We start from the raw sequence: 24,893 nt of genomic DNA, 5'->3' as shown, positions 1-24,893 counted from the left end.
AGGTTCCTCCATATCTTTCCATGTCTTTTCAGTGCTGATTAATATTCCATTATCTGAATGTACCACAGATTATCCATTTACCTGTTGAAGGATATTTGGTTGCTTCCAAGTTTTGGCAGTTGTGAATAAAGCTACTATAAACATCCATTTGCAGGTTTTTATGTGAACATAAGTTTTCAGTTCCTTTGGGTAAATACCAAGGAGCACAATTGCTGGTTCGTATGGTAAGAAGATGTTTAGTTTTTTTTTTTTAATTTTTTATTGTTATGTTAATCACCATACGTTACATCATTAGTTTTTTGGGGTTTTTTTTAAGATTTTATTTATTCATTTGAGACACAGAGATACAGAGAGAAAGAGACAAAGCATGAGCAGGGAGAGAGGCAGAGGGAGAGGGAGAAGCAGGCTCCTCGCTGAGCCAAGAGCCCGATGTGGGGCTCGATCCCAGGACCCGGGATCATGATCTGAGCTGAAGGCAGACGCTTAACCATCTGAGCCACCCAGGTGCCCTACATCATTAGTTTTTGATGTAGTGTTCCATGATCCATTGTTTGTGCATAACACCCAGTGCTCCATGCAGAACGTGCCCTCTTTAATACCCATCACCAGGCTAACCCATCCTCCCACCCCCCTCCCCTCTAGAACCCTCAGTTTGTTTTTCAGAGTCCATCGTCTCTCATGGTTCATCGCCCCCTCCGATTTCCCCCCCTTCATTCTTCCCCTCCTACTATCTTCTTCTACTTTTTTTTTTCTTAACATATATTGCATTATTTGTTTCAGAGGTACAGATCTGTGATTCAACAGTCTTGCACAATTCACAGCACTCACCATAGCACATACCCTCCCCAGTGTCTATCACCCAACCACCCCATCCCTCCCACCCCACCCCCCCACTCCAGCAACCCTCAGTTTGTTTCCTGAGATTAAGAATTCCTCATATCAGTGAGGTCATATGATACATGTCTTTCTCTGATTGACTTATTTCACTCAGCATAACACCCTCCAGTTCCATCCATGTCATTGCAAATGGCAAGATCTCATTCCTTTTGATGGCTGCATAATATTCCATTGTGTGTGTGTGTGTGTGTATATATATATATATATATATATCACATAAGAAGATGTTTAGTTTTATAAGAGACCATCAAACTGTCTTCCAAAATGGCTATACCATTTTGCATTCACAATAGCAATAAATTAGAGTTCCTATCATTGAGAATGAGAGTTCCCGTGATCTAGTTATTTGGAAACCTTCGGGAGATCACCCAGTCTCCTAGAATGGAGGCACTGACTTATCAGAACTGAGTTAGTAGCATTTAAGGTAGGAAAACTGAACCTGTAAGAGCACTGTTTTTCTTCTGCTGTTTCAGGTGTTATGTATTTTCCTACCTAATGATGACTGCAGAGCATTGTTTTCTTACTGCCAAACAGTTCTCAAAGCTACTTTCCCCACTTTTGATGGGAAAGGCAAGGTGGTTAGGTTGCTCACAACATAAGAGAAACGGGTAATTCAGAGGACTTTGGGTGAGCGTGCAAAGCTTGCTTAGCAGCTGCAAAAAATACTGGTGCTCCAAATTAGTAATTTACTTCCTTTCTAGCCAATATGATTTTAGGGCAGATAAGAGTGTATTCAGTCTGTGATACTTTGATGACAAAAGCCAAGTGCCCATGGTAATTGTACAAGGTTTTCTGCATGCCAATAATTTCCTGTTTGTGGCTTCAGATCAAAATGTTGTGCAATTGTCATTATATTAGTTTATAAGGCTTCTTTGGTTATGTTCTGCTTGTCAACATGTAGAAGATATCCCCATAAAATGTTGTCCTTTTTTTTTTCACTTGAATCCATAATAAGAATACCTTTTACTTCACCATACTCACATATATAACTGAAACGAAAGTCTCAAAGTAGTACTTATGTTTTCTATATCATTGCATTCTTATTTAATATTCAGTTCTATTTCATTAAATTTTTGGACTTAAAATTCCATAATGGGTCATGTACCACAGCTTGAAAAATACTACAAAAATCACTGCTTGTCAAGTAGCTCATCAGAAACAAATGAAAAATATCTTATTATTTTGTAGCAGTATTCCTAAACTTGTTGTTGTTGAAAAAACACCATAGTGCTTCATCTGAAGTATCAATCAATCTGTGGTTGAGGATGCTGACAGTCTGTGAGAGTGGGGAAATTCCACTATGGATATCCCCTCAACCATCTTGTCACAAACAACAGAGTCAAATATAACAATCCATCTGTTAGGGATGGTTGTTTTTTACTTGTGTTTCCTTTTTCTGGCTTGTCTTTTCCTTAATTAATTTATTTTTTTTTTAAAGATTTTATTTGTTTATTTGACAGAGACAGAGATAGTGAGAGCAGGAACACAAGCGGGGGAGGGCGTGGGAGAGGGAGAAGCAGGTTTCCCGCAGAGCAGGGAGCCCGATGCGGGGCTCGATCCCAGGACCCTGAGATCATGACCTGAGCTGAAACCAAGAGTCAGATACTTAGTGACTGTGCCACCTAGGCACCTTACCTACTGATGTTTTGTTTTGTTTTGTTTTTAAGATTTTATTTATTTGACAGAGAGAGACACAGCGGAAGAGGTAACCCAAGCAGGGCGGGTGGGGGAGGGAGAAGCAGGCTTCCCGCCGAGCAGGGAGCCCGAGGGGGGGGCTCGATCCCAGGACCCTGGGATCATGACCTGAGCCGAAGGCAGACGCTTACCAACTGAGCCACCCAGGTGCCCCCCCCCTTTTTTTTTTTGAGGCTGAAGAATATCCCATTGTATGTATACATTGCTTTTATTTATTTATTTATTTATTTTTTAAAGATAGAGACAGCGAGAGAGGGCACACAAGCAGGGGGAGCGGGAGAGGGAGAAGCAGGCTTCCCACTGAGCAGAGAGCCTGATGCGGGGCTCGATCCCAGGACCCTGGGATCGTGACCTGAGCCGAAGGCAGACACTTAACGGCTGAGCCACCCAGGCGCCCCTCCTTAATTGATTTTTTAAAAATATTTTTGCTGAAGCATAATGGACACCCTGTAAAGTATAAAAATCTCAAGTGTACAACGTGATGAATTTCTATTGGTACCTCGTGTATAATCACCAAAGGCTCCAATTGTACTAACTTTGTCCCAGTTGGCCACCACTCCCACCTTTAGAATGGAACCACTATTCTGACTTATATTAGCGTAGATTACTTTTGCCTGTTCTTGAACATCCTAATAAACAGAATCACACAATATATACTCTTTTGTGACGAGCTGCTTTTGCTCATCGTTTCATCTGACTCAAGATTTCTTGAGATGCTGTGTTTCAAGAAGGAAGAATTGCTGAGTCAGTCTAAGTCCTACTTTTGTTTAGTTGACAAAAAACAAACAAACAAACATGATTTTGGAATAATATGGCATTTAGATCTAAAAATGTACTTATCTCACTGTGATGCTAATCATTGCTATATTAGAAAATTCACACCGTGCTACACCTGCGGCTTACGCAAGGTCGCATATAGAAAAGCAAGGCTGGAGCCTAGATTTATCAGAATTCTAAACTTAGCAACAGCAGACTAGAGTCTATCATAATAAGATGGTGGGTTTGCCATCCTAACTAAATATCATACAGGGCTTATCTTAAAATCACAGAGAGAACACTTGTTAATTCCCTAAAGTAGACATTTCACAGTTTGGTTTCTTGCTAAATCAATTTGGTGGATCGCAACCCCCATTTTAACAAGTGAGAGAATAGAATGGAAAATATCATAGTGAATTGTATGTGAGTGAGTAATGTTTCCCTTATACTGGGGTCATGATATAAAAGGTATTTCCCACCGTGTATAGCAGTATGTACTCCTCTGTAAAACATGAGGTATATATACATTAAACAACTACAGTGTGCACGGCCTTGTGTTAGCTGCTCCAGCTCATTATTAATCAAAACTCAAGCCTGTCCCTCAAGGAATTTAATGTATTGTATAGAGAAATGCATGTACACAAACAATTATAGTTTAAAAAACTGTAGCATTGCGTGGTAAGGCCGTAGGACTGACAGAGCTCAGAATATTTAGAGACGATTCATAACAGACTTGGCATTTGAGTGAGTTTTAGATGATATACAGGATTTTATCTGCTTAAGAGGTGAACGCAAAGTAATAAGAGAATTAGCATGAATAAAAATATACATATAATGTGATGTTAAGCAGAGAGTAATCGAGTTGTTTTAAGAGGTAAGTGGGTACATGCAGATCAATGAAGGAAGTTAGGCCTAAAAGGGTGAATATTACACTTAGAAGTTTGTACTTGTAGTCAGTGAGGAGCCATTAGAGAGAATTGTGACATTATCAAAATGATAGTTTAGAAATGATAATTTATAATAGTGTTGGTTATCTTGAAAGGGAATGAAACTGGTGGTAGGTAGCCTAGATAGTAGGCAAAGGAAAGAGTCCAAATATAGAATATTAAGAACTATGGTGAAGGTGAGGACAATGGGAAGGAATGGAGAGACAGATACATGATATTTACCAACAACAAGTATATCACTATTAAGACTTGCATCTGGGGGCGCCTGGGCTCAGTCGTTAAGCATCTGCCTTCGGCTCGGGTCATGATCCCAGGGTGCTGGGATCCAGCCCCGCATCGGGCTCCCCGCTCCACGGGAAGCCTGCTTCTCCCTCTCCCACTCCCACAGCTTGTGTTCCTTCTCTCGCTGTGTCTCTCTCTGTCAAATAAATAAATTAAAATCATTAAAAAAAAAAAAAGACTTGCATCTGGGTGTAAGAACCAAGGGAGAATGAGTTAAAGATAACTGCAGAGTTTTAATTAAGATGATTAATAATAGGATGGTTCTGTCAGTAGAGATAGGGAAATAAGAAAAGTGGAGAAGATGATAGGTTGGATTTTAGAGAGTAAGTTTAATATGTTGACAGGTGTAAGTAACCAAAAGGCCATTGGAAATAAAGAACTGGACACAAAGAGGGATTTGGGAATGATTTGGAGGGTGATAGTTGAAGCGTGCCAGTGAACGTGATCACTCAGGGAGAGCTTGTAGAGAAAAAAGGAGAAAGGGACAAACTTTGGGGAACCTCCCCTCTCCCATTTAAGGAGTGGAAATAAAATTAAGTCATTAGAAACAGCCTAAATATTCTGAAGAGTAGGTGAGATAGTGGGATATTAAAAACCTAGGGAAAAGAAAGTTTCAAGGACAGATGGCTTAAGCAATGTTACATGAAACAAAGAAGTTAAGAAAGTTGATGGAGGGCTGCATTTATTTAGCCAAATACTAGGTTAGCTAGTGACATTGAACATAATTATTTTCAAAATGTGGGGATGGGAGGAAAGATATATAAAGCAAATTATAAGAAGTAAAGGAGTGAGCAAGAGAAAGGAAGGAGAAAATAAGAGAATATACAGAAACTTTAAGGAAAGGAGGTAATTGAATGGGTTTCTAATGGAAGGCTTTTATAAAAAAAAAAAAAATTGACCTGAAACAGACATATTGTTCTGTTGAAGATGAATTGAGTTTCAGAATGAGACCAGTGGAATAGTAGCTATCCAGAATAGAGTGGAAATGATTTACAGTGTTATTTACGGGGTGTTTCAGAGGTCAGAGGGCCTGAGGGTCACAAATGATACCGGGAGAACCAGACAGGAAAGGAATGGAGGAAGGTAAGGGTAAAGTCCAAGATTTGAAAGGAGGTTAGAAAACAGTTATCTGTCTGGAATCATTTGAAGTTAAATAGCAACAATTCATTTCATCTGCCGCTTGCTTTGTTGAAGCATATTCGAACTCTTAACACATGACTGAGCACAGAGAGGCTTTTCACAGAATTCACAGGTACCAGTTATGGCCAGTTCTCTGGCTGTAAGTTTTCACTGCTTAGCCTAAAATAGCAAAAGGATTATAACACATGTTGTTTTGTTTTGTTTTTAAGTCATAGTTCTATGATTGTTCAAGCCTAGTGTTTTGCCTCCGAAAATGGTACCACGTGCCCTTTTCTGCATGATTTGCCTCCATGTTTTAAGCTCAGAAGTTTATAATCGCATCCCTAAAACCCCGGTCTATAATTTCACTTAGTAAATATATATATATAAAATATATATGTAATTAGCTCTGTTATCTAGATTCTTATTTAAACCTTTGAATTCTGTTTATTTCACATTTAGGTAGCATGCAAGATAACAATAGTCTTATCTGAATGTTGAGTAGCAGTGTTTCCCAGAACACTTTGTGTTTGCAGACATTAGTCCAGTGAGATGCCACAAAATAAAGGTGTGGTGGTCAGCGGTACTGTCCAATAACTTGAGGAAATGCAACAAGTTATTAAATTTTATTTCCTTCGGGGATATTAAAAATGCTCCTTAGCATATTAAGGATGTTGAAAGCCCTGCAGGAGAGAAAGTTCATTTTTTTCTAAAACCTGCATTTCTCAAATTTACCTGACCAAAGGGACCGCTACCACCATCACTACCACTCAGTTTGGCTTTTGTGCAAACCTAGTTAATATCCTTTAGAATGTACTTTGGGAAATATTGTTACATTTGAAAATGTGTTAAAAACTAATCCTAGGGGCGCCTGGGTGGCTCAGTCGGTTAAGCGTCTGCCTTCGGCTCACGTCATGGTCCCAGGGTCCTGGGATCGAGCCCCGCGTCGGGCTCCCTGCTCCGCGGGAAGCCTGCTTCTCCCTCTCCCACTCCCCCTGCTTGTGTTCCCTCTCTCGCTGTCTCTTTCTCTCTGTCAAATAAATAAAATCTTAAAAAAAAAAACTAATCCTAAACAGTATAAGAATGAATTCTATGAGTGTGTGTTGAGTACTCACTAAAGAGTGGAGAAACAGAGACAGACAAAGACGATGTGATGATGATGATGTAAATTGTGAAACAAATGGCCATAGATACCCCAAGGTAACTATCAGGACCAAAGGAACCAGTAACGTGTGGGGAAAAATATTTCTCCACCCAAATTGAGGAATGACTCCTACTTCAGTTATGCTAGGATTTAGAAATCAAACCTGGGGCACCTGGGTGACTCAGTCAGTTAAGCGTCTGCCTTCGGCTCAGGTCATGATCCCAGGGTCCTGGGATCGAGCCCCACATCGGGCTCCCTGCTCAGCGGGAAGCTCGCTTCTCCCTCTCCCACTCCCCTGCTGTGTTCCCTCTCTCGCTGTCTCTCTCTCTGTCAAAAATAAATAAATGAAATCTTTAAAAAAAAAAAAAGAAATCAAACCTGAATTTATCATATCTATTCCATCATGATTTCAGTTGGGCGGTTAGTAAAATCACAGACTAATGTCAGACCTCTGTGGGAATCTGGGGGTGGCCGTTTATCAGCTGTGAAACATTAGGTAAGCTGCTAAACTTCTGAGTCTATTTCCCCATCTGTTAAATGGAGACGAGGTTATAGGAAGGATATAATATTGAATGTATATAGCCCTTAGCAATGTATCTGCACATAGTAAGTTCGTAATAAGTGGTGATACCGTTAATTATTTTTTTTAAGATTTTATTTGTTTAGGGGCACCTGGGTGGCTCAGTTGGTTAAGCGGCTGCCCTCGGCTCAGGTCATGATCCCAGGGTCCTGGGATCGAGCCCCGCATCGGGCTCCATGCTGAGCGAGAAGCCTGCTTCTTCCTCTCCCATTCCCCCTACTTGAGTTCCCTCTCTTGCTGTCCCTCTCTCTGTCAAATAAATAAATAAAATCTTATTTTAAAAAAAAAAGATTTTATTCCTTTATTAGAGAGAGTGAGAGTGTGCACAAGTTGGGGCAGGGGGGTGGCTGGGAAGGGCAGAGAGAGAGGGAGAAGCAGGCTCCCCACTGAGCAGGGAGCCGGGCAGCCGGATCCAGGATCATGATCTGAACCGAAGGCAGAAGCTTAACTGCCAGGCACCACTATCATTAATTATTATCTTTTTTTTTACTCTGCATTCACCTCTCCTCTCTGAAGAGCTCTGCCTTAAGCCCATACTTATAAAGCAATCATTTTCTCCACCTAGTCCTTTAAATTATGTTTTCTATACTTCTTTCTTTTTAGTTCTGTTATAATTTTTTTTTTAAGATTTTATTTATTTATTTGACAGAGAGAGAGATAGCGAGAGCAGGAACACAAGCAGGGGGAATGGGAGAGGGAGAAGCAGGCTTCTTGCTGAGCAGGCAGCCCGATGTGGGACTCGATCCCAGGACCCTGGGATCATGACCTGAGCCAAAGGCAGACGCTTAACGACTGAGCCACCCAGGCGCCCAGTTTTGTTATAATTTATACATACAAGATGGCTGTAATCAGACTTGGATTTTTAGCTTTGGTCAGATTATCATTGTTTTTTTACCTTGTAATTAACTGTCAGAGAGACCATGCCCGCAGTAAGAGAAGAAGAATTGCCATCTCGGCTATTTTGTGGCGGTTGTTGTTCAATAGGGCATGAATTATTAATACTACCTGCAGTCCACAGTTTCTGTGTGGGAATCTTTGTAAGCTGCTTGGCTGTTAACATTGCATTTCGTTTAGTTAAAACAAGGCATGGAATCAATCAATGAACTTTACTGAGGTCACATAAACTCTCTTGGTTGATAATGTCCAGCATTTTGTTAGCCTCAGATGCCATGTACCTGGGGTGGATATCTTTGGGGAGTAGTTTATGTTGATAACTCATAAAGTCTTTAGACATTATAAATACAATCTTAGAATTTAGACTTTTAAGGGAAATTATATTATTAAAATTGATGACCTAAAGGTGACAACAGGGTATGTATATCTTATAATCACTTAGATTCTGTTATAAATAACAACCATACAAAGTCAAGCTTAAATCAAGTTACCCCAGATTGCTTTAACATTTTCTTTCATCTAATCAAATGACTTCCAAAGTAAGAAACTAAATTTTGTTATTAAAATGCAAAAGCTTAACACTCGTCAAGAAGGATTTTTATGCTAGTTCTCATAATTAGCATCTAATGCATAACTTTTTTCTTCTGTTTTAATGTTGACAGCTTCTTCCCTGTGATTCCTTAGAGGCAGATGAAATAGAAAGGCTTAAGTGTGAAAGAAATGATGCCTTGGAGGAAGTGAATACACTCAAGGTAATCTCCGATTTCACCTCCTTACATTTTGTTGAGAAATAAGAAACCGAAGAATATTATTATATTTATTATAAATTATCAAATATTTGATATTATTTGTGTTCATAGTAATATCAAATATTTTATAATTCATTCAGTAGGCCTTTATTTATTTATTTTTTTTTAAGATTTTATTTATTTACTTGACAGAGAGAGACATAGCAAGAGAGGGAACACAGGCAGGGGGAGTGGGAGAGGGAGAAGTAGGCTTCCCGCCGAGCAGGGAGCCTGATGCGGGGCTCGATCCCAGGATCTGGGACTAAGACCTTAGCCGAAGGCAGACGCCCAATGACTAAGCCACCCAGGTGCCCTTCAGTAGGCCTTTAAAGAGTCCCTTTTTTTGTGTGTACATACTTATTACTTATATTTCGCAATACCCATGTAAGACTCAGTGTAGACAGTGGTTTTTGCTCATACCTGCGGATCTGGCTTCTTCTCACCCCTTTTTGTTCTTGTATTGGTGGCAAGGATGAGAAACCAACAAAGATTAGATGAGTCAACAAAGCAAGCCATGACAATTTTGGATCCTTAAATGTTCACTGGGAAATAACGATTTTTCATGTTTATGGGCATGTTTCAGAGGCCTCTCGTTTTGGTAACATAATTTGGAGTTAAGGTAATATGATTAAGAGAAAAAAAAGACAGCATGCCCAAATACACTTTAAGATTTGGGTTCTTTTTATATATTTTCATTCTGTTTTTAGTAGAATATTAAATTTAAATTATATCCTAATTTTCTTTTTTTTTTAATTTTATTATGTTAGTTACCATACAGTACATTATACACATGTAGTATACCCTAATTTTCACAGAAACCCAGTATTTTTCAAGTCTTTAGGAAAAGCAGTATAAACTACTTGATTTACCCTTAACTCACCATAGGAATATTTTTTTTTGATTATTTTAAATTATTTTCTGAAATAAGTAAAGTTCTGTGGTTATTTACTTAATTTTTATTAAAGCAAAATCTTTACACATCTCCAAAAAAGGAAGAAATTTCCTTCCTGCCTTAGTTTTTAAATTCCAACCTCTAGAGAAAGCCATTGTTAAACACACCTTGTTTGTCCTTTCAGAGACTTTTTCTCTATATGGCCAATTATATTTCTAAAAATAAATGTATATGTGCATTTTAACGTTTATGTAAATCTCTTCACACTGCACACTTTTTTACAACTTGCTTCCTATTTCTTTTTCTCTTTGTTGGCCTTATATCTTGGGCTACTTTTCGAGTTAATATGTGCAGATCTACCAAAATCTTTTTTTTTTTTTAAAGATTTTATTTATTTGTCAGAGAGAGAGAGACTGAGCAAGCAGGGAGAATGGCCGGCAGAGGGAGAAGTAGGCTCCCTGTTGGCAAGGAGCCCAATACAGGACTCAATCCCAGAACCCAGGGATCATGACCTGAGCCAAAGGCAGATACTTAACCAACTGAGCCACCCAGGTGTCCCCTGCCAAAGTCTTGCTAATGGTTCTCCTGTCATCCAGTGGTTCTGTCCTAGGTTATCTAGCCAGCTCGTTGTTTGTTGTTTTTTTTTTTTTAAGATTTTTATTTATCTATTTGAGAGAGAGCAAGAGCAGGGGGAGGGGCAAAGGGAGAGGGACAAGCAGACTTCCCTCTGAGCAGGAAAACAGATGCAGGACTCGATCCCAGGACCCTGGGATCATGACCTGGGCTAAAGGCAGATGCTTAGCCAACTGAGCCACCCGGGCGCCCCTAGCCAGTTCCTTAATGATGAATATTTAGGTTACTTCTGGTTTTCCTCTACTTAAAGTAAGTCCATCATAAATAGCTTTGTAGATGTATCTTTGGGCAATTTCTAGTAAAAGTACAAACTGAATATATTTCTGAAAGTGGAATTGCTTTATCAAAGGATATGGACACATAAAATTTTATACATGTTACCAAGTTACCCTTCAAAGGGCTTTACCAATTCATGTTCCTTCCAAGTGTGTACGAGCATTCCATTACTAATGGAATATTTTGTAGACTTTTTACAACTTTGAAACCACTTCTACATTTTTTGGTATAATAGTTAAGAATAAAGATGAAAAAACATAAATTTAGTTTTAAGAATAAATTGACAATAATTTCCTCATATTCTCTTTGAAAACATCTCCAATGGTGGCTGTGTTGGTAAAATAGCATTTTATATAGTTCATCTCTGCATAAGCCATTAAATATTTTTTTGTTATGTTATGCTAATCACCATGCATTACATCATTAGTTTTAGATGTAGTGTTCCATGATTCATTGTTTGTGCATAACACCCAGTGCTCCATGCAGAACGTGCCCTCCTCAGTACCCACCACCAGGCTAACCCATCCTCCCACCCCATCCGCTCTAGAACCCTCAGTTTGTTTTTCAGAGTCCATCGTCCCTCATGGTTCATCGCCCCCTCCGATTCCACCCCCCCTTCATTCTTCCCCTCCTGCTATCTTCTTCTTCTTTTTTTTTTTAACATATAATGTTTTATTTGTTTCAGAGGTACAGGTCTGTGATTCAACAGTCTTGCACAAGTCACAGCGCTCACCATAGCACATACCCTCCCCAGTGTCTATCACCCAGTCACCCCATGGGTCCCACCCACCCCCACTCCAGCAACCCTCAGTTTGTTTCCTGAGATTAAGAATTCCTCATATCAGTGAGGTCATGTGATACATGTCTTTCTCTGATTGACTTATTTCGCTCAGCATAATACCCTCCAGTTCCATCCATGTCGTTGCAAATGGCAAGATTTCATTCCTTTTGATGGCTGCATAATATTCCATTGTGTGTGTGTGTGTGTGTATATATATATACATATATATATATGTATATATATACCACATCTTTATCCATTCATCTGTCGATGGACATCTTGGCTCTTTCCACAGTTTAAGCCATTAAATCTTATGGTTCATCAGAACTTTCAGAGATGCCTGGGTGGCTCAGTTGGTTAAGCATTGGACTCTTGATTTTGGCTCAGGTCATGATCTTGGGGTTGTGAGATCAAGTCCTGTGTCAGGATCTGTGCTAGGTATGGAGCCTGCTTAAGACTCTCTGTCTCTCCCCCTCTCTCTCTCTCAAAAACAAAAACAAAAACAAAAACAACTTTCGGAAGCTCTCAGATCTTTTCATTTTCTTAATGTGTATCATTGTTAAATTTAGTGATATTTTTCAGTTTTCCTTTAAATATCAGTACTAATTATTAGAATTTTAACTTAAAATTGCATTTATGTAACATTTAAACAGGGCTCCCCTAAGGAGCTCTTCAATAAGTCAGAGTTCACCTTTAAAGTCTATGACATGTAACTAAACATATCCTAATGTGACAGGACCTGAAATCCCAGATACAGCATATTCTATATTTTATAATTTCCTTTACCCGGAAACCTATCTGTTGGCTGAGAACCACTTGATTGGCCATGTAAAAGAGTGTACACAGCCATAAATACTTCTTCGAGGTAATATGTGTATCTTCAGTATTTCTACTTGTCTTACACACACACAGATAACAGAGGTTGTTCAATGAAGTTCATAGAGCATGTAGGTATTCTCTCATCACTTGCGACATCTCTATTCATGTCTGATTTGAGGCACAAATAAAAATGAAAACAAGATCATTTGATGCCAGTGGCTAATTTTTATTTGACAAGAATGATTTTTTAAAAGTGCTATGGGCTTTATTTAACTTAAAGCCTTTCTGCAAAGTTCAGATTGCTACTGCTTTGCAAAGCTGAATGAAAATAGATGTATTTTCCATTTACAGATGCAAAAAAACTAGGACACAGAGTGAAGGTGACTTGCTAGAGCATGAGAGCCAGCAGTTTCTTGGCTCCTGGTCTGTGGCAGATTCATTAGATTGCTGTATTAAATTCATCTTCATATACCTTCATTTCATATCTTTGATAAGAATGTGCTGAAAAATACCAGGAAACAGAATGCTTCTTATAAACATTGCAGTGTTGCCATGAATATTTACCACTCAATTTAATCTTCAAGCAATTCCTCTGCTCAAGTTTATAGTAAAATGGTCCTTAAATTACTCTTAGTATTTCTGATTTGATCAATAAAATGTGGATTTATTTATGATATCTTTTTAAAAAGCTGGATGTTTTAGGGTGTGTGCTTAAATTAATTTTAATTTCAAAGATAATAATATTTTATTTGCATGCATAATATTATTTATTCTACCTTAGTAACTATTATTTTATATTTTGGTTACACTAGTCATATCTTCATTTGTATGGATAATATTCCAAGCACAAGGTAAATTAGAAAAACAATAGTCAATCCAGTTTCATATGTCCTCTTTAGTGTGGTAAGAAACCTTTACTTCTAGGTTGTAATAATAATGCTCTTCAATTTGGAAGCTCTTTGGTGATGATTGCTATTGCCCAAAATTTAGTTAGTATTTACACATTTTCATCCTAATTGAATTGTTTTGGAGCTCAGATTTTGAGATTGTACAAAATGGCTAATTAAAGTAACAGAAAATGCAGTTCTTAGTCACTTTCTGGCTTTACACATACCATTTAAAAGTAATTAGTTATTTACAGTACAATTGTGACATAAATGCATTTTCAGATTGTCACAATTGGATGTTTGGAGAATTTATAAATGTTGAAATAAAGCCCTAAAAATGATACTCATTGATACTTCATAATGTATTATTAATTCAGTGGTTTTTAAATATAGGAAAAGTTATTTGAATCAGAAAGACAAAAGAAACAGTTGACAGAAGAACTCCAGAATGTGAAACAAGTAAGTGCATGTATTATATATATGTGCTTTGTGTTAATGTGGGAAACATATGCTATATAATGTCCCGGACCTTACAGATGTGAATAATATAGTATAAAATAGCATAAGTCTTAAAATCAGTCACTTTCAGATGCTGTATCTGTGCTGAAGTCCTGCTACTATTGCTCAAAGAAATTGCTTTCAAAACCAGATAACCATGGTTATTGGAAGTAAATGATCAATCTCATTGCTTTTCTATTCTTTTTTCTTTCTCTATTATTTTTCCTTTTTCTTTTCTTATCCCTTTTTCTTTTCTTCTGTTACTCATACCTTACTTTATTAAAGAAAATACAAAACAAGAAAAAACCCTCCAAGTCAGAGCATTTTTTACTTTTATTTTTTAATACTAAAAAGTAAAAACTTATTTTTGCTCTACATCATCCCTTACAGAATTTTAGGTACCTTGCAACAAAGCAAATACAATGGCATTATCATAAAATAGATATACAAATAAACAAAATATTGATAAGGGTAGAAAGATAAAGAGAACATAGCTAGATATCAGTGGCAATCATCTGATTTTTAATTTCCTGAACATTATCTCCCCAGAAAACATAAAGTCAACAAAGAGAGCAAATGAAATCATACAGGATTCATACCTTCAATATGACTGTGACATAAAGTGCCACATCCTTCAAAGTACATATAAACAGAGTAAAACAATTTCAACAAAGTCCTGCAGCCTTCCTGCCACTGAAACTTGGGATACAAAGAACAGAAGTGGTAAGCCTTAAGTGACTCTGAAAAAGAACAGGAAAAAACAAAGCAGTTAGATGAAGTACAAACACAATCACCTCCAGAAAGAAATTGCAACAATGAATGCCAGAATCTAAGCACAGATTAGTATTGGGTGGTTCTCAGGACTTGAGAAAGTGTGCAACCAGAAATGGCAGCCTTGGAAAATCATTGCTTCTGGGGAATAACCAAATGAACAGAAACAGGGCGGTATCCCTTGGAGATGAGGCAATAAGGAAATAAGAGGGGAAAATTAAAGATCTTGCAGAAATGAAAGAGAAACAAGACATACCAATCCTTTCCGTCTACCCCCACCATGACCTTCAACAACATGATCCATAAAGAAACTGCACAGAAGAGGGTGCTATTGAACTAAGAACTCTTTCTGTGCTGGGGGGGGGGGAATGGAATAGGAAAAAAAATTAAATCTGTCCCCCTTATTACAAAACAACTGTGAAAAATCGGACAATATGAATTAAAGCTTTCCTTTTGATGAAAATTCTCCAAAACAATTCAACCACAAAGCTGAAGAAAACGTGTTAACACAACACTCCAAATTCAATTAAATATCCTCAAACAAAGCATTTGGCACTAAGAAAAAACACTTCAAATCAGAAATTTTAAAAAACTAAAATAGAAATGATATTTTAAAAAAGCAGGAAGAAATAAAATGAGAGTTGGTAAAACTTAGGAAGGAATTAGAAGAAAAAGACAAAAACATACCAGAAATGAAAATTAAGTTTGTAAGTTGTCCAGGAAATGATACAAATGAAAAGGCATTGAAAAAAAAAAAAAAAAAAAACCATAACCAGGAAAATGATAATGAAATAAGGAAATTAAAGAGTTTCTTGAAGAAGTAAAACAACTGAACAACACTAATGTTTAGAACTATAATCCATAAAAACTTTACAGAAATAAAAGAAGACCTGAATCTATTAGTGGGTACTAGAAGAAATCTGAACTAGAAAGATCAACTTTAGGACATACCCAGTAAACTTATTAGGCTTTAGAGATAGAGGGGAAAATGCACAGTGCCTCTAAGTGAAAAGATGAGACAACTTACAAAGATAGTAGAATTTGACCAGGATCAGCCTTCTCAACACAACAAAATAAGGCCATAGTAAAGTAACATTTTCAAGAAACTAAAGGAAAGAAAGTGTAAACCAAATTGTGTACAGTCAAGCTGACTTTCAGATATCAAGGCCCTGGAAAAAATTTGGAATGTGCCAGTATTCAGGGAATACTGCAAATACGTAGTATTCCTGAAGAATCTAGGAGAGGATGAGTTTCATCCAGCCAAAAAATAACTGGAAAACTTTGTCCAGATTTTCCCAGAGACTGAGCATTTCACAGATGTTATTTTATAGCTGAGACCAAAATGAGAGTGAGTTTGCAGGTAAAAGAGCAACACATTAACAGTACATGTCTGACCAAAAAAAAAAAAATCAAAAGGTGCAGTTTATTTTTAAAAAATCAGAGGACAAAGGAGGGGGGGAAAAGGAGGAAAACAGAATATAACAACTTTGTTGTATAAGTAAAGGTATCATTTAAAACTGATGTCAAATAGTAAAAGATTAGGTAAAAATAGAGGAGATTTCAGGCACTATAAAAAAGTAATAATACAAAGGTAACCTATAGAATGAAAAGACAAATCTTCCTAAATACCAAAAGAAATTTTTTAAAAAGCAAAGGAAATACACAAAATAAACACATATAAATATAATATATGCACACAGTAATTTCAACAAAATATGACCAAATTGAGACCAAACATAATAGTTATCTCAATTAACATGAATGGGTTATTATTAAAACTATCTCATCTATTAAAAGGTTGTCTTAGGAAAATATATTTTACCAAAACTGACCTCAGTAGAGATGGAAAGCTTAACAGACCAGTTTCCATAAAAGAAATAAAGTTATCAAGAAACTACCCTCTAGAAGAGGACCAGGCCAGATGTTTCACAGAGAAATTTAACGAAACCTTTAGCAATCCCAAAACTACATTAAGTGTTCTCTGAAGGATAAAAAAAAATGAAAGAAAATTTCCAAATTCTTTTTTTTTTGAAGCTAGTGTCACATTGATGCCTAAACCTGATAAAAACAGCACACAAAAAAAGAAAATGCAATTAGACTAGAACAACAAGTAGGGGCATATGAGTTAGAAAAAATAAATAAAACCATCTGCTTGCAGATGACATAATAGTAATCCAGAAAACCGTAGACAATCAGTGATAAAACTAACTCAGTGAGGGGCGCCTGGGTGGCTCAGTTGTTAAGCATCTGTCTTCAGCTCAGGTCACGGTCCCAGGGTCCTGGGATCAAGCTTCTCATAATAAGAGAAATACCAGTTAAATCTACACTAAGATAGGACTTCCATCTTCTAGTAATGATAGAGGGAAACACTGGCAGAAGACATCTTCCAACAGAAAACAACTTTAAAACCTGGACGTTATACGGTAGGCAACTCCCAAAGGGATTGGAGAATGAACATAATCAGACAGACTGCTCCTCCTGGCTGTAAGCCTGGAGCTAACATAGTCTGACACTTGTGGAAATGGACCACACTTAGAGTCACTTGATATTCTAAAAGGTTCACAGACAATTCCCTGGGGGAAAGATGCTTGTTACAATACATGGGGGTAAAATAAGGGAATATTTGAGGAAAAAAGTGAATCTCAACCCCTACCTCATTTCATACTCAAAAACGAACTGTGAATGGGATTGTAGGTCTAAACATAGGAACTAAAATAAATTCTAGAAAAAACTTTTATGACCTTGGGTTAAGCAAAGTTATTAAACTGTAACCTAAAATTAGTAAATTTTATTATATTGAAATTTACTATAGATAAATTCTACCTCAACAGGGTTTGTCTGATTGTTTTGTTTTTTTAAGAAAAATCAGACCAATACCATTTCTCACCCATCACATTAGCAAAAACTCAAAAGCTTGACAGTAGTCTCTTGGTGAGGGTGTTTCAAAACAGTCATTCTCATTGGGAATGCAAAATGGTACCCCTATGAAGAAGAACTGGTAGTTTTAACAAATCTACATATCATTTACCCTTCTACCTGACAATCTCACATCTAGGAATTTACCCTGGAGATATACCTCTAATAATATGAAAATACATATGCACAGTATTACAATATTATTTATAATTAGAAAATATTGAAAACTACCTTAATCTCTCTTGAGTAATACAGAGTGATTTCCAGGAGATACTACCAAGTAAAAAAAGCCAAGTTCAAAAGAGTATAAATAGTATGCCGTATTTAATAAACAAGAGCAGTTATAGATCTGTTTATCTTTTACAAAAGACACCAAAGGAAGGATGAACTACACAGTGATGAAACTGGTTATCTACAATGTGGGTGGACACATGGTGGATAAGATGAAGGAGGGACTGACACCTGTCTGAGAATAACTTTTTATATAATTTTTACTTTGGGGTACATGTTAATATTCAACACATTTAGAAAACATAGAAAAAGCAATAAAGATAAGAGAAAATGAACTTAAAGCTACACACAGACCAAAACAAATGAATCCATGTGTACTTCAAATGAATACCATATCCATGCTAAAGAAACACAAGAGAAAACTATTTCAAGTAATTTATGAATACAGTATTTGTGTTCAGACTTTGACAGGTTGGGTTGAGTTGGAAAAGAAGTGCAAACAAATCCTGAAAATTTTTTAGTATTTTTTGTTGTTGTCTTAGTGGTACAGGCAAAGCAATTCTATTTTTTTTTTTTTAGAGAGATTTTATTTATTTATTTGAGAGCGTGAGAGCACAAGAGGGGTGTCAGAGGGAGAAGCAGACTCTCCCCTGAGCAGGGAGTCCAGTGCAGGACTCGATCCTGGGACTCTGGGATCATGACCTGAGGTGAAGGCAGACGCTTAACCGACTGAGCCACCCAGGTGCCCATGGGCAAAGCAATTCTGAAACCCATTTTAGATGTAGTGTAGGTTTTAGCAAATGTGTTGATTGTCACTGAGAGCCAAAATCTCAATGAAAAAGCATAGATAATACAAAACAGAATGAAGGAAGTCACAAAAGAATCCTGTGGGTTGGACTGCAATTTGGAGGTATTACAAAGGGATCACTTCTAAAATATATAAGTGTATGTGCATATGAATGTATATGTGCATGTATCTATATGTATGTTTGCATATATGCATATTCATTATATATATGTCAGCTGTAAGAGCCAAGAAGCAGACAACCTAATAGCAGTGAACACATAGCATATCTAAGTGCCCAGATATCATTCACTACTAAAGGAACCCAGTTTCCTTGAAGAAATGACTAATTTAAGCATTGGGGGAGGGTAAATACAAGACAAACTTGGAACATCTCATTTTGCCAGAAAATAAGGAAGTGCTCAAAATGACGGGGTCTTGTCACAAGGAACAAGCTTGAAAAGGGCTCTTGCTGGTCAAATCTGGAAGAATCTTGAGTACCAAAATAATTAAATACAGTAATGAATTGCAGACCATTGAAAAAATAGTAATTCGTAAGTCCATACCATTAGTAAATAGATTAATGAGTTAATTAATGGGGAGAAAGGAAAGTTCTTGCTCATTATAGACTGTTATGTGCAGAGAGGCTGCCAGATTTGGGAAACCAACATTTTGCATCTGTGTTAGTATAGACTGAATCAGGCTGGAGTCATCAGATGCTAAATCTAGGGGGAAATTTTGATGAAGAGCTGAGTATTTACGTATTTACATGATTTTAAAGTAGTTCTCTACGAACTGCTTATTAATTGCTAGGGGAAAATAATAATTACACAGTGGTGAAATAAGACAACACCTTGACTGGTGCTAAAAATTGATAGTACCAATGAAGAACAGATGGAGAATGTGACTCCAAATGTGAAACCTTGAAAAGGACACATCACCTACGTAGTATTCCGGCTGAGAATGTGTAACCTGAATCTAGCCATGAGGAAGCATTTGACAAACCCAAGATCAGAGATAGTTTAATTTTTTTTATTTTTATTTTTTTAAAGTTTTTTTATTTATTTGACGGAGCGCAAGCAGGGGGCGCAGCAGAGGCGGGGGGAAGCAGGCCCCCCGCTGAGCAGGAGCCTGATGTGGGGCTCAGTCCCAGGACCCGGGGATCATGACCTGAGCCGAAGGCAGATGCTTAACCAACTGAGCCACCCAGGCGCCCCTTAATTTTTTTTTAAAGGGGTGTGTGTGAGAGAGAGAGATACAGAGAAGGAGCACGAGAGAAAAAAGGTTTGTATTCTCCAAAAATATCAATGTCATTAAAAAAAGAAGAAAGGCAATAAAAGGTCCCAGATTAAAAGAGCCTAAACAGGGAAGTAAATACAACACCTGACCATAGTAGACCGGATCCTGCACTGAAATGGGAAAAATGTTCTAAGGGATATTATTGGGTCAATTGACAAAATTGGAATGCAGATGATAGGTTAGGTAAAAGAATCAGTGTTAAATTTCCTAAGTTTGACAACTATACTGTGGTTATGTGAGAATATACTTAGGAAATACTGAAGTTTTTAGGGGTGAAGAACCATGATGTATGTAACTTACCCTCAAAAGGTTAAAAAACTGATCCGTGTGTATATCTGTGCATGTGTTTTATGTATATACATCTGTACGCATGTGTGTGCATGTATGTGTGTGTGTGTTTATATATGAGAGAGATTGAGAATATGCAGAATCTCAGCAATAGCAACCTCTAAATAACAACAGCTTACAAGAGTACTTTATTTCTCATTCATGAACATGTTAGCGAAAGGATGAATCTGGTGAACTAGGTAAATCTGGGTGGAGGGCATGAGGATGTACTTTGTACTATTCCTAATTCTTGCAACTCTTGGGTACATTTGAAATTATTTCCAAATAAAAAGTGTTCAAAGTCATCTATTTTTTGGCCAATTTTCAGACTCATTAGGTATTTTTGTACTGTGGTTGGTATGCTTTTTAGTTATTTTATTTTATTTTATCTCATTTTATTATTTTTTTTTAAAGATTTTATTTATTTGACAGAGAGAGATACACAGCGAGAGAGAGAACACAAGCAGGGGGAGTGGGAGAGGGAGAAGCAGGCCTCCCGCGGAGCAGGGAGCCCAATGCGGGGCCTGATCCCAGGACCCTGGGATCATGACCCGAGCCGAAGGCAGACGCTTAACGACTGAGCCACCCAGGCGCCCCTACTTCTTCCTTTTTTTTTTTTTAAGATTTTATTTATTTCACAGAGACACAGCAAGAGAGGGAACACAAGCAGGGGGAGAGGGAGAGGGAGAAGCAGGCCTCCCGCGGAGCAGGGCGCCCGATGCGGGGCCCAATCCCAGGACCCTGGGACCATGACCCAAGCCGAAGGCAGACACCCAACGACTGAGCCACCCAGGCGCCACCAGCTTTTTAGTTATTTTAATTCTGTATCTTCGATACCGGCACCAGTTTATGTGGCTAGACCTTTTTACATTGTACTGTTTCTTTGCATCCTGAAAAAATTTTTACATTTAGAACAAATTAGAGGGTGGGATTTTTTTCTACATTTAATTAAAAGTTTCTTTTCTCCTAAATGCTTAGAGCTTAAAAGCTTTAGAATATCAAGCATGTTTGACAAAATAATTACATTAAGGATTGATTAAAAAATGAATCTAAAGAAAAATTAAGTTTTGCTTTTTTTTTTTTCCCCCTTGCACTACCTGTTTCTTCCACTTGAGGCCCTCCCGTATTTATTTCTCTGAATGGATTAGTGTCTATTAGGGAAGGTCAGGCCTTCAGGAATAAATGATCTAAGACAAATCTGTCAGAACTTAATATTCCATAGGAAAGAACAGGACATTGATGAAAAAATAAACAGGAAAAGGAATCTTATATGAAGAATGGTGAATCAGCATGAGGAGTAATGTAGGCAATAATGGGCTTTGGAGTTAGACCACACAGGTTTATCTGGATCCTGCCTCCTTTGCTCTTGACCTTGGGCAAGCTACTTCATCTCTTCAAGCCTCAGTTTTGTCATTTCTAAAATGAGTTTGATAATAGGATCCCTCACAAAACTCTCAGAAGTATTAAGACAAATAGTATAAATGTGTACAGCTCATATTAAGCATGCAACAAATATAAACTACCATGGTCATTGTTATAAATAATAGAAAAAGAAATATTAGGTGCTGAAAAAAGATGTGGGAATGATTTGTTTTAACCATTTGATTTAGAGGAGGAAAATCTAATTCTGGCTACAAGGAAAATGAGACTTTTTATAGAGAGGGTAACACCCAGGCGCCCCAAGAACATCAATACTTAAGAATATTAACAGTAGGTTGGGAAGTAACTGAAGATCAGAGAAGAGACTTTTGTAATAGTGTAGACCAGCACCATGCAATAGAGATATAATGAAAGCCTCCTATGTATTGTTAATTTTCTAGTAGCTACATTTTTAAAACAGTAAAAAGAAATAAGTGAAATTTTTAAAAAAGTGAAATTATTTTAAATATATTTTATTTAGTGTAATATATCTAAAATATGGTTGAACATTCAATAATATTAAAAATTCATTAAGGAGATATTTTTACATTCTTTTTTCATGCTGTATCTTTGAAGTCACTTAGAGCATATCTTGTTTTGTACACTAAATTTTCATTGGAAATACTGGGTCTGTGTTTAAATTTAATAAGATTTGCTGTTGAAAAAAATAGATTCATATACCCAAATGTTCCAAACATACTTAAAAATTTTCTACTAACTGAATACCAAAATCTGTTTCTTTTAATATTTGCATCCACAAGGATAAAACTTTCATGTTTTTCTAGAAGACTTCATCTTTCAAGCAAAACCATTTCAAAAGTACATCTTTTCAAATTAAGTATATCACTAATTGTTAATACCATTAATAACAAATACAAAGGGGTATAGTATACATTGAAAGCAACTCTAAATTTCAGTATCAACTTAGCATACTTCAAATTTTTCTTAGATTTTGTAACTAATTTACATAGCTATCAATAATTAAAACCTGCATATTGATTTATGGTAGAAAAATGTGTAAAATCATTGTTATTGATGTATATTATTAAAAGTTTTAATGTCAGTATAAATTCTTAAACTTGTTCAGCTTCACAAATAAGGTTTCCCTTTTCTTGGAGCTTTAAATTTAGCTCATTCATGTGCAGTGTGGTAATTTTTTTGTCTTTGATTATTGAATATTAGGCAAGCATTCCTTCTGTTTTTTTTTTTTTTAAGATTTTATTTATTTACTTGACAGAGAGGGACACAGCAAGAGAGGGAACACAAGCAGGGGGAGTGGGAGAGGGAGAAGCAGGCCTCCCTCAGAGCAGGGAGCCCGATGGGGGCTCGATCCCGGGACTCCAGGATCATGACCTGAGCCGAAGGCAGTCGCTTAACCAACTGAGCCACCCAGGCGCCCCCTATACATTGTTGAGAATGCTAAAATTCTAACTTCTCAAGAATTAGTTTCTCTTTTCACAATTAGCAGAAGAGTCTTTAGAAATTACAAAAAGCGAATGTATATAACTCTCCTCTTAAAAACTTTTAAAAACCAGAAATATGAGTTGTATGAAATTTGGCAAAGTTTCCTTCCCTTTTTTTGGTATCCTTTTGAAGGTCTTTTTTTTTTTTTTTTTTTGAACTCTGAGGAAGATGTTATAGCTCCCTTATTTATTATTTATTTATTTATTTATTTATTTTTAAGATTTTATTTATTTATTTGACAGAGACACAGAGAGAGAGGGAACACAAGCAGGGGGAACGGGAGAGGGAGAAGCAGGCTTCCCGCTGAGCAGCGAGCCCGACGTGGGGCTCGATCCCAGGACCCCGGGATCATGACCCGAGCCGGAGGCACCTAACAACTGAGCCACCCAGGAGCCCCCTTTTGAAGGTCTTAATATGAAGTCAGCTCAGTACTAATAATTACACCACATAAATCCTTTAAATACATAGGTAACCTGATTATTAGAACACGACTAGATTGATTTTCAGTTTGTTTTACGATGGTTACCAGTTGCTTCCAAAGGGAGAAGAGAACACAATTTGATATCCTTTGTTCACTCACTTACAAACTTTTAATTGAATTATTGTGAGACAGTGGCCTGATCCTAAAAACAGAAGAATCTCCCCCTTTTGAAGGCCCATTAGCTATTGTAAATTATGGAAATTAATTTACCTTTATTTAGTGTAGTGGCCCAAAAAGAGAGCAGTGAAGAATTGAAAGAGAGGGAGAGAGGGGGAAAAGGAAGGGAGAGGGCAGAAAAAATGAGTCCAAAGGAAAGGACACACTATGCAGAAATCCTTTCCCACTGGAAGGATCAGGTACCTTGCTTTTTTCAACCAGGGCTGGCGACTAGAATACTTAACTGTTCTGTAAGGAATTGGCTGCACTGTTCTTTAAAATCTCAGTATTTTTTGATGAGTTTTTATGCCTTACAAAATAACCCCACCTTGCTGTTGAAAATCGTGAGCCGCAATTTCCCATGAAATTAGACTTCTCTTTATTTTTTCTTCAAGTTCTAACACCTTTTAACAGGCATGGGCCGTTCTTCTAACAACTTCCTTTGATCAACAACTTTCTAAGATGTCCTCCCACACGGACGTTGTCTCAGGTTCCTTTCAGCAGTGTTTTATGACCTAAGGCAGGAGCGACCTGGTGAACAGTCCAAAGCCAAAGTATTCGGCTTGTCTGAACGAGCCTGTGCCCTAAGGAAACCGTGGGAAATTGCTCATTTGGCAACTTCTTTAGGTTCAGAGAAGCCCAGTTGCAGTCGGCCTCACCTGTGCAAAGGTTGGGTTGAATGCTTGACAAGAGCATGAAACCCTGAGGCAGAAACGTACGGTGAAATCAGCCCAGCAGTCTCTGTGGACAGTTGAGGTTGAACATGAACTTAGTCACAGCCGGTGCAGCTGGCATGCGAGCTGTCTTGGTTGATGGATGAAGCAACAAAGGAAACCAACAACAGATTAAATATATTTCTAAAGGGAACAACAATACCATACAATTACTAAAGAGGTATTCATGCTTTCACACTTTTAGAGATGGTGTTCCTTTGTGCATTTATTAAAGAAACAGTAAAGCCTCTAACGTTCAGAAGTGGTATCAGTTCCCACACCCTTTTTATTCTTTTTTTTGGTGATCTGAACTTTTTATAGTATTTCAGTATAGCCCTAGTAGATATTCTAAGATGCTGTCTCATCTTTAGAAAGGAAAAGAAGAAAACTGTATCTACTTGATGTGTCAGTCTTTTCTGTTCTAAAAGGGTACTATAGTAAAAT

The 24,893-nt window shown here is 37.3% G+C and overlaps 1 protein-coding gene across 1 annotated transcript in view; it reads left to right on the top strand.

Annotated features, from left to right (window-relative positions):
* STXBP4 (syntaxin binding protein 4) overlaps positions 1–24,893 on the top strand; it is a 158,132-nt gene that overhangs the window by 38,553 nt on the left and 94,686 nt on the right. The window contains exons 9-10 of the mRNA XM_021704305.1: positions 8,977–9,066; positions 13,784–13,849. Of these exons, the coding sequence (XP_021559980.1) occupies positions 8,977–9,066; positions 13,784–13,849 (156 nt within the window). The remainder of the gene's footprint in view (positions 1–8,976; positions 9,067–13,783; positions 13,850–24,893) is intronic.

This window comes from Neomonachus schauinslandi, chromosome 15, assembly GCF_002201575.2.
Source record: "Neomonachus schauinslandi chromosome 15, ASM220157v2, whole genome shotgun sequence".
In the NCBI taxonomy this organism is placed as follows: domain Eukaryota; kingdom Metazoa; phylum Chordata; class Mammalia; order Carnivora; family Phocidae; genus Neomonachus; species Neomonachus schauinslandi.
The sequence above is the reverse complement of the archived record's forward strand: the minus strand, read 5'-3'. Positions and strand labels throughout refer to the sequence as shown.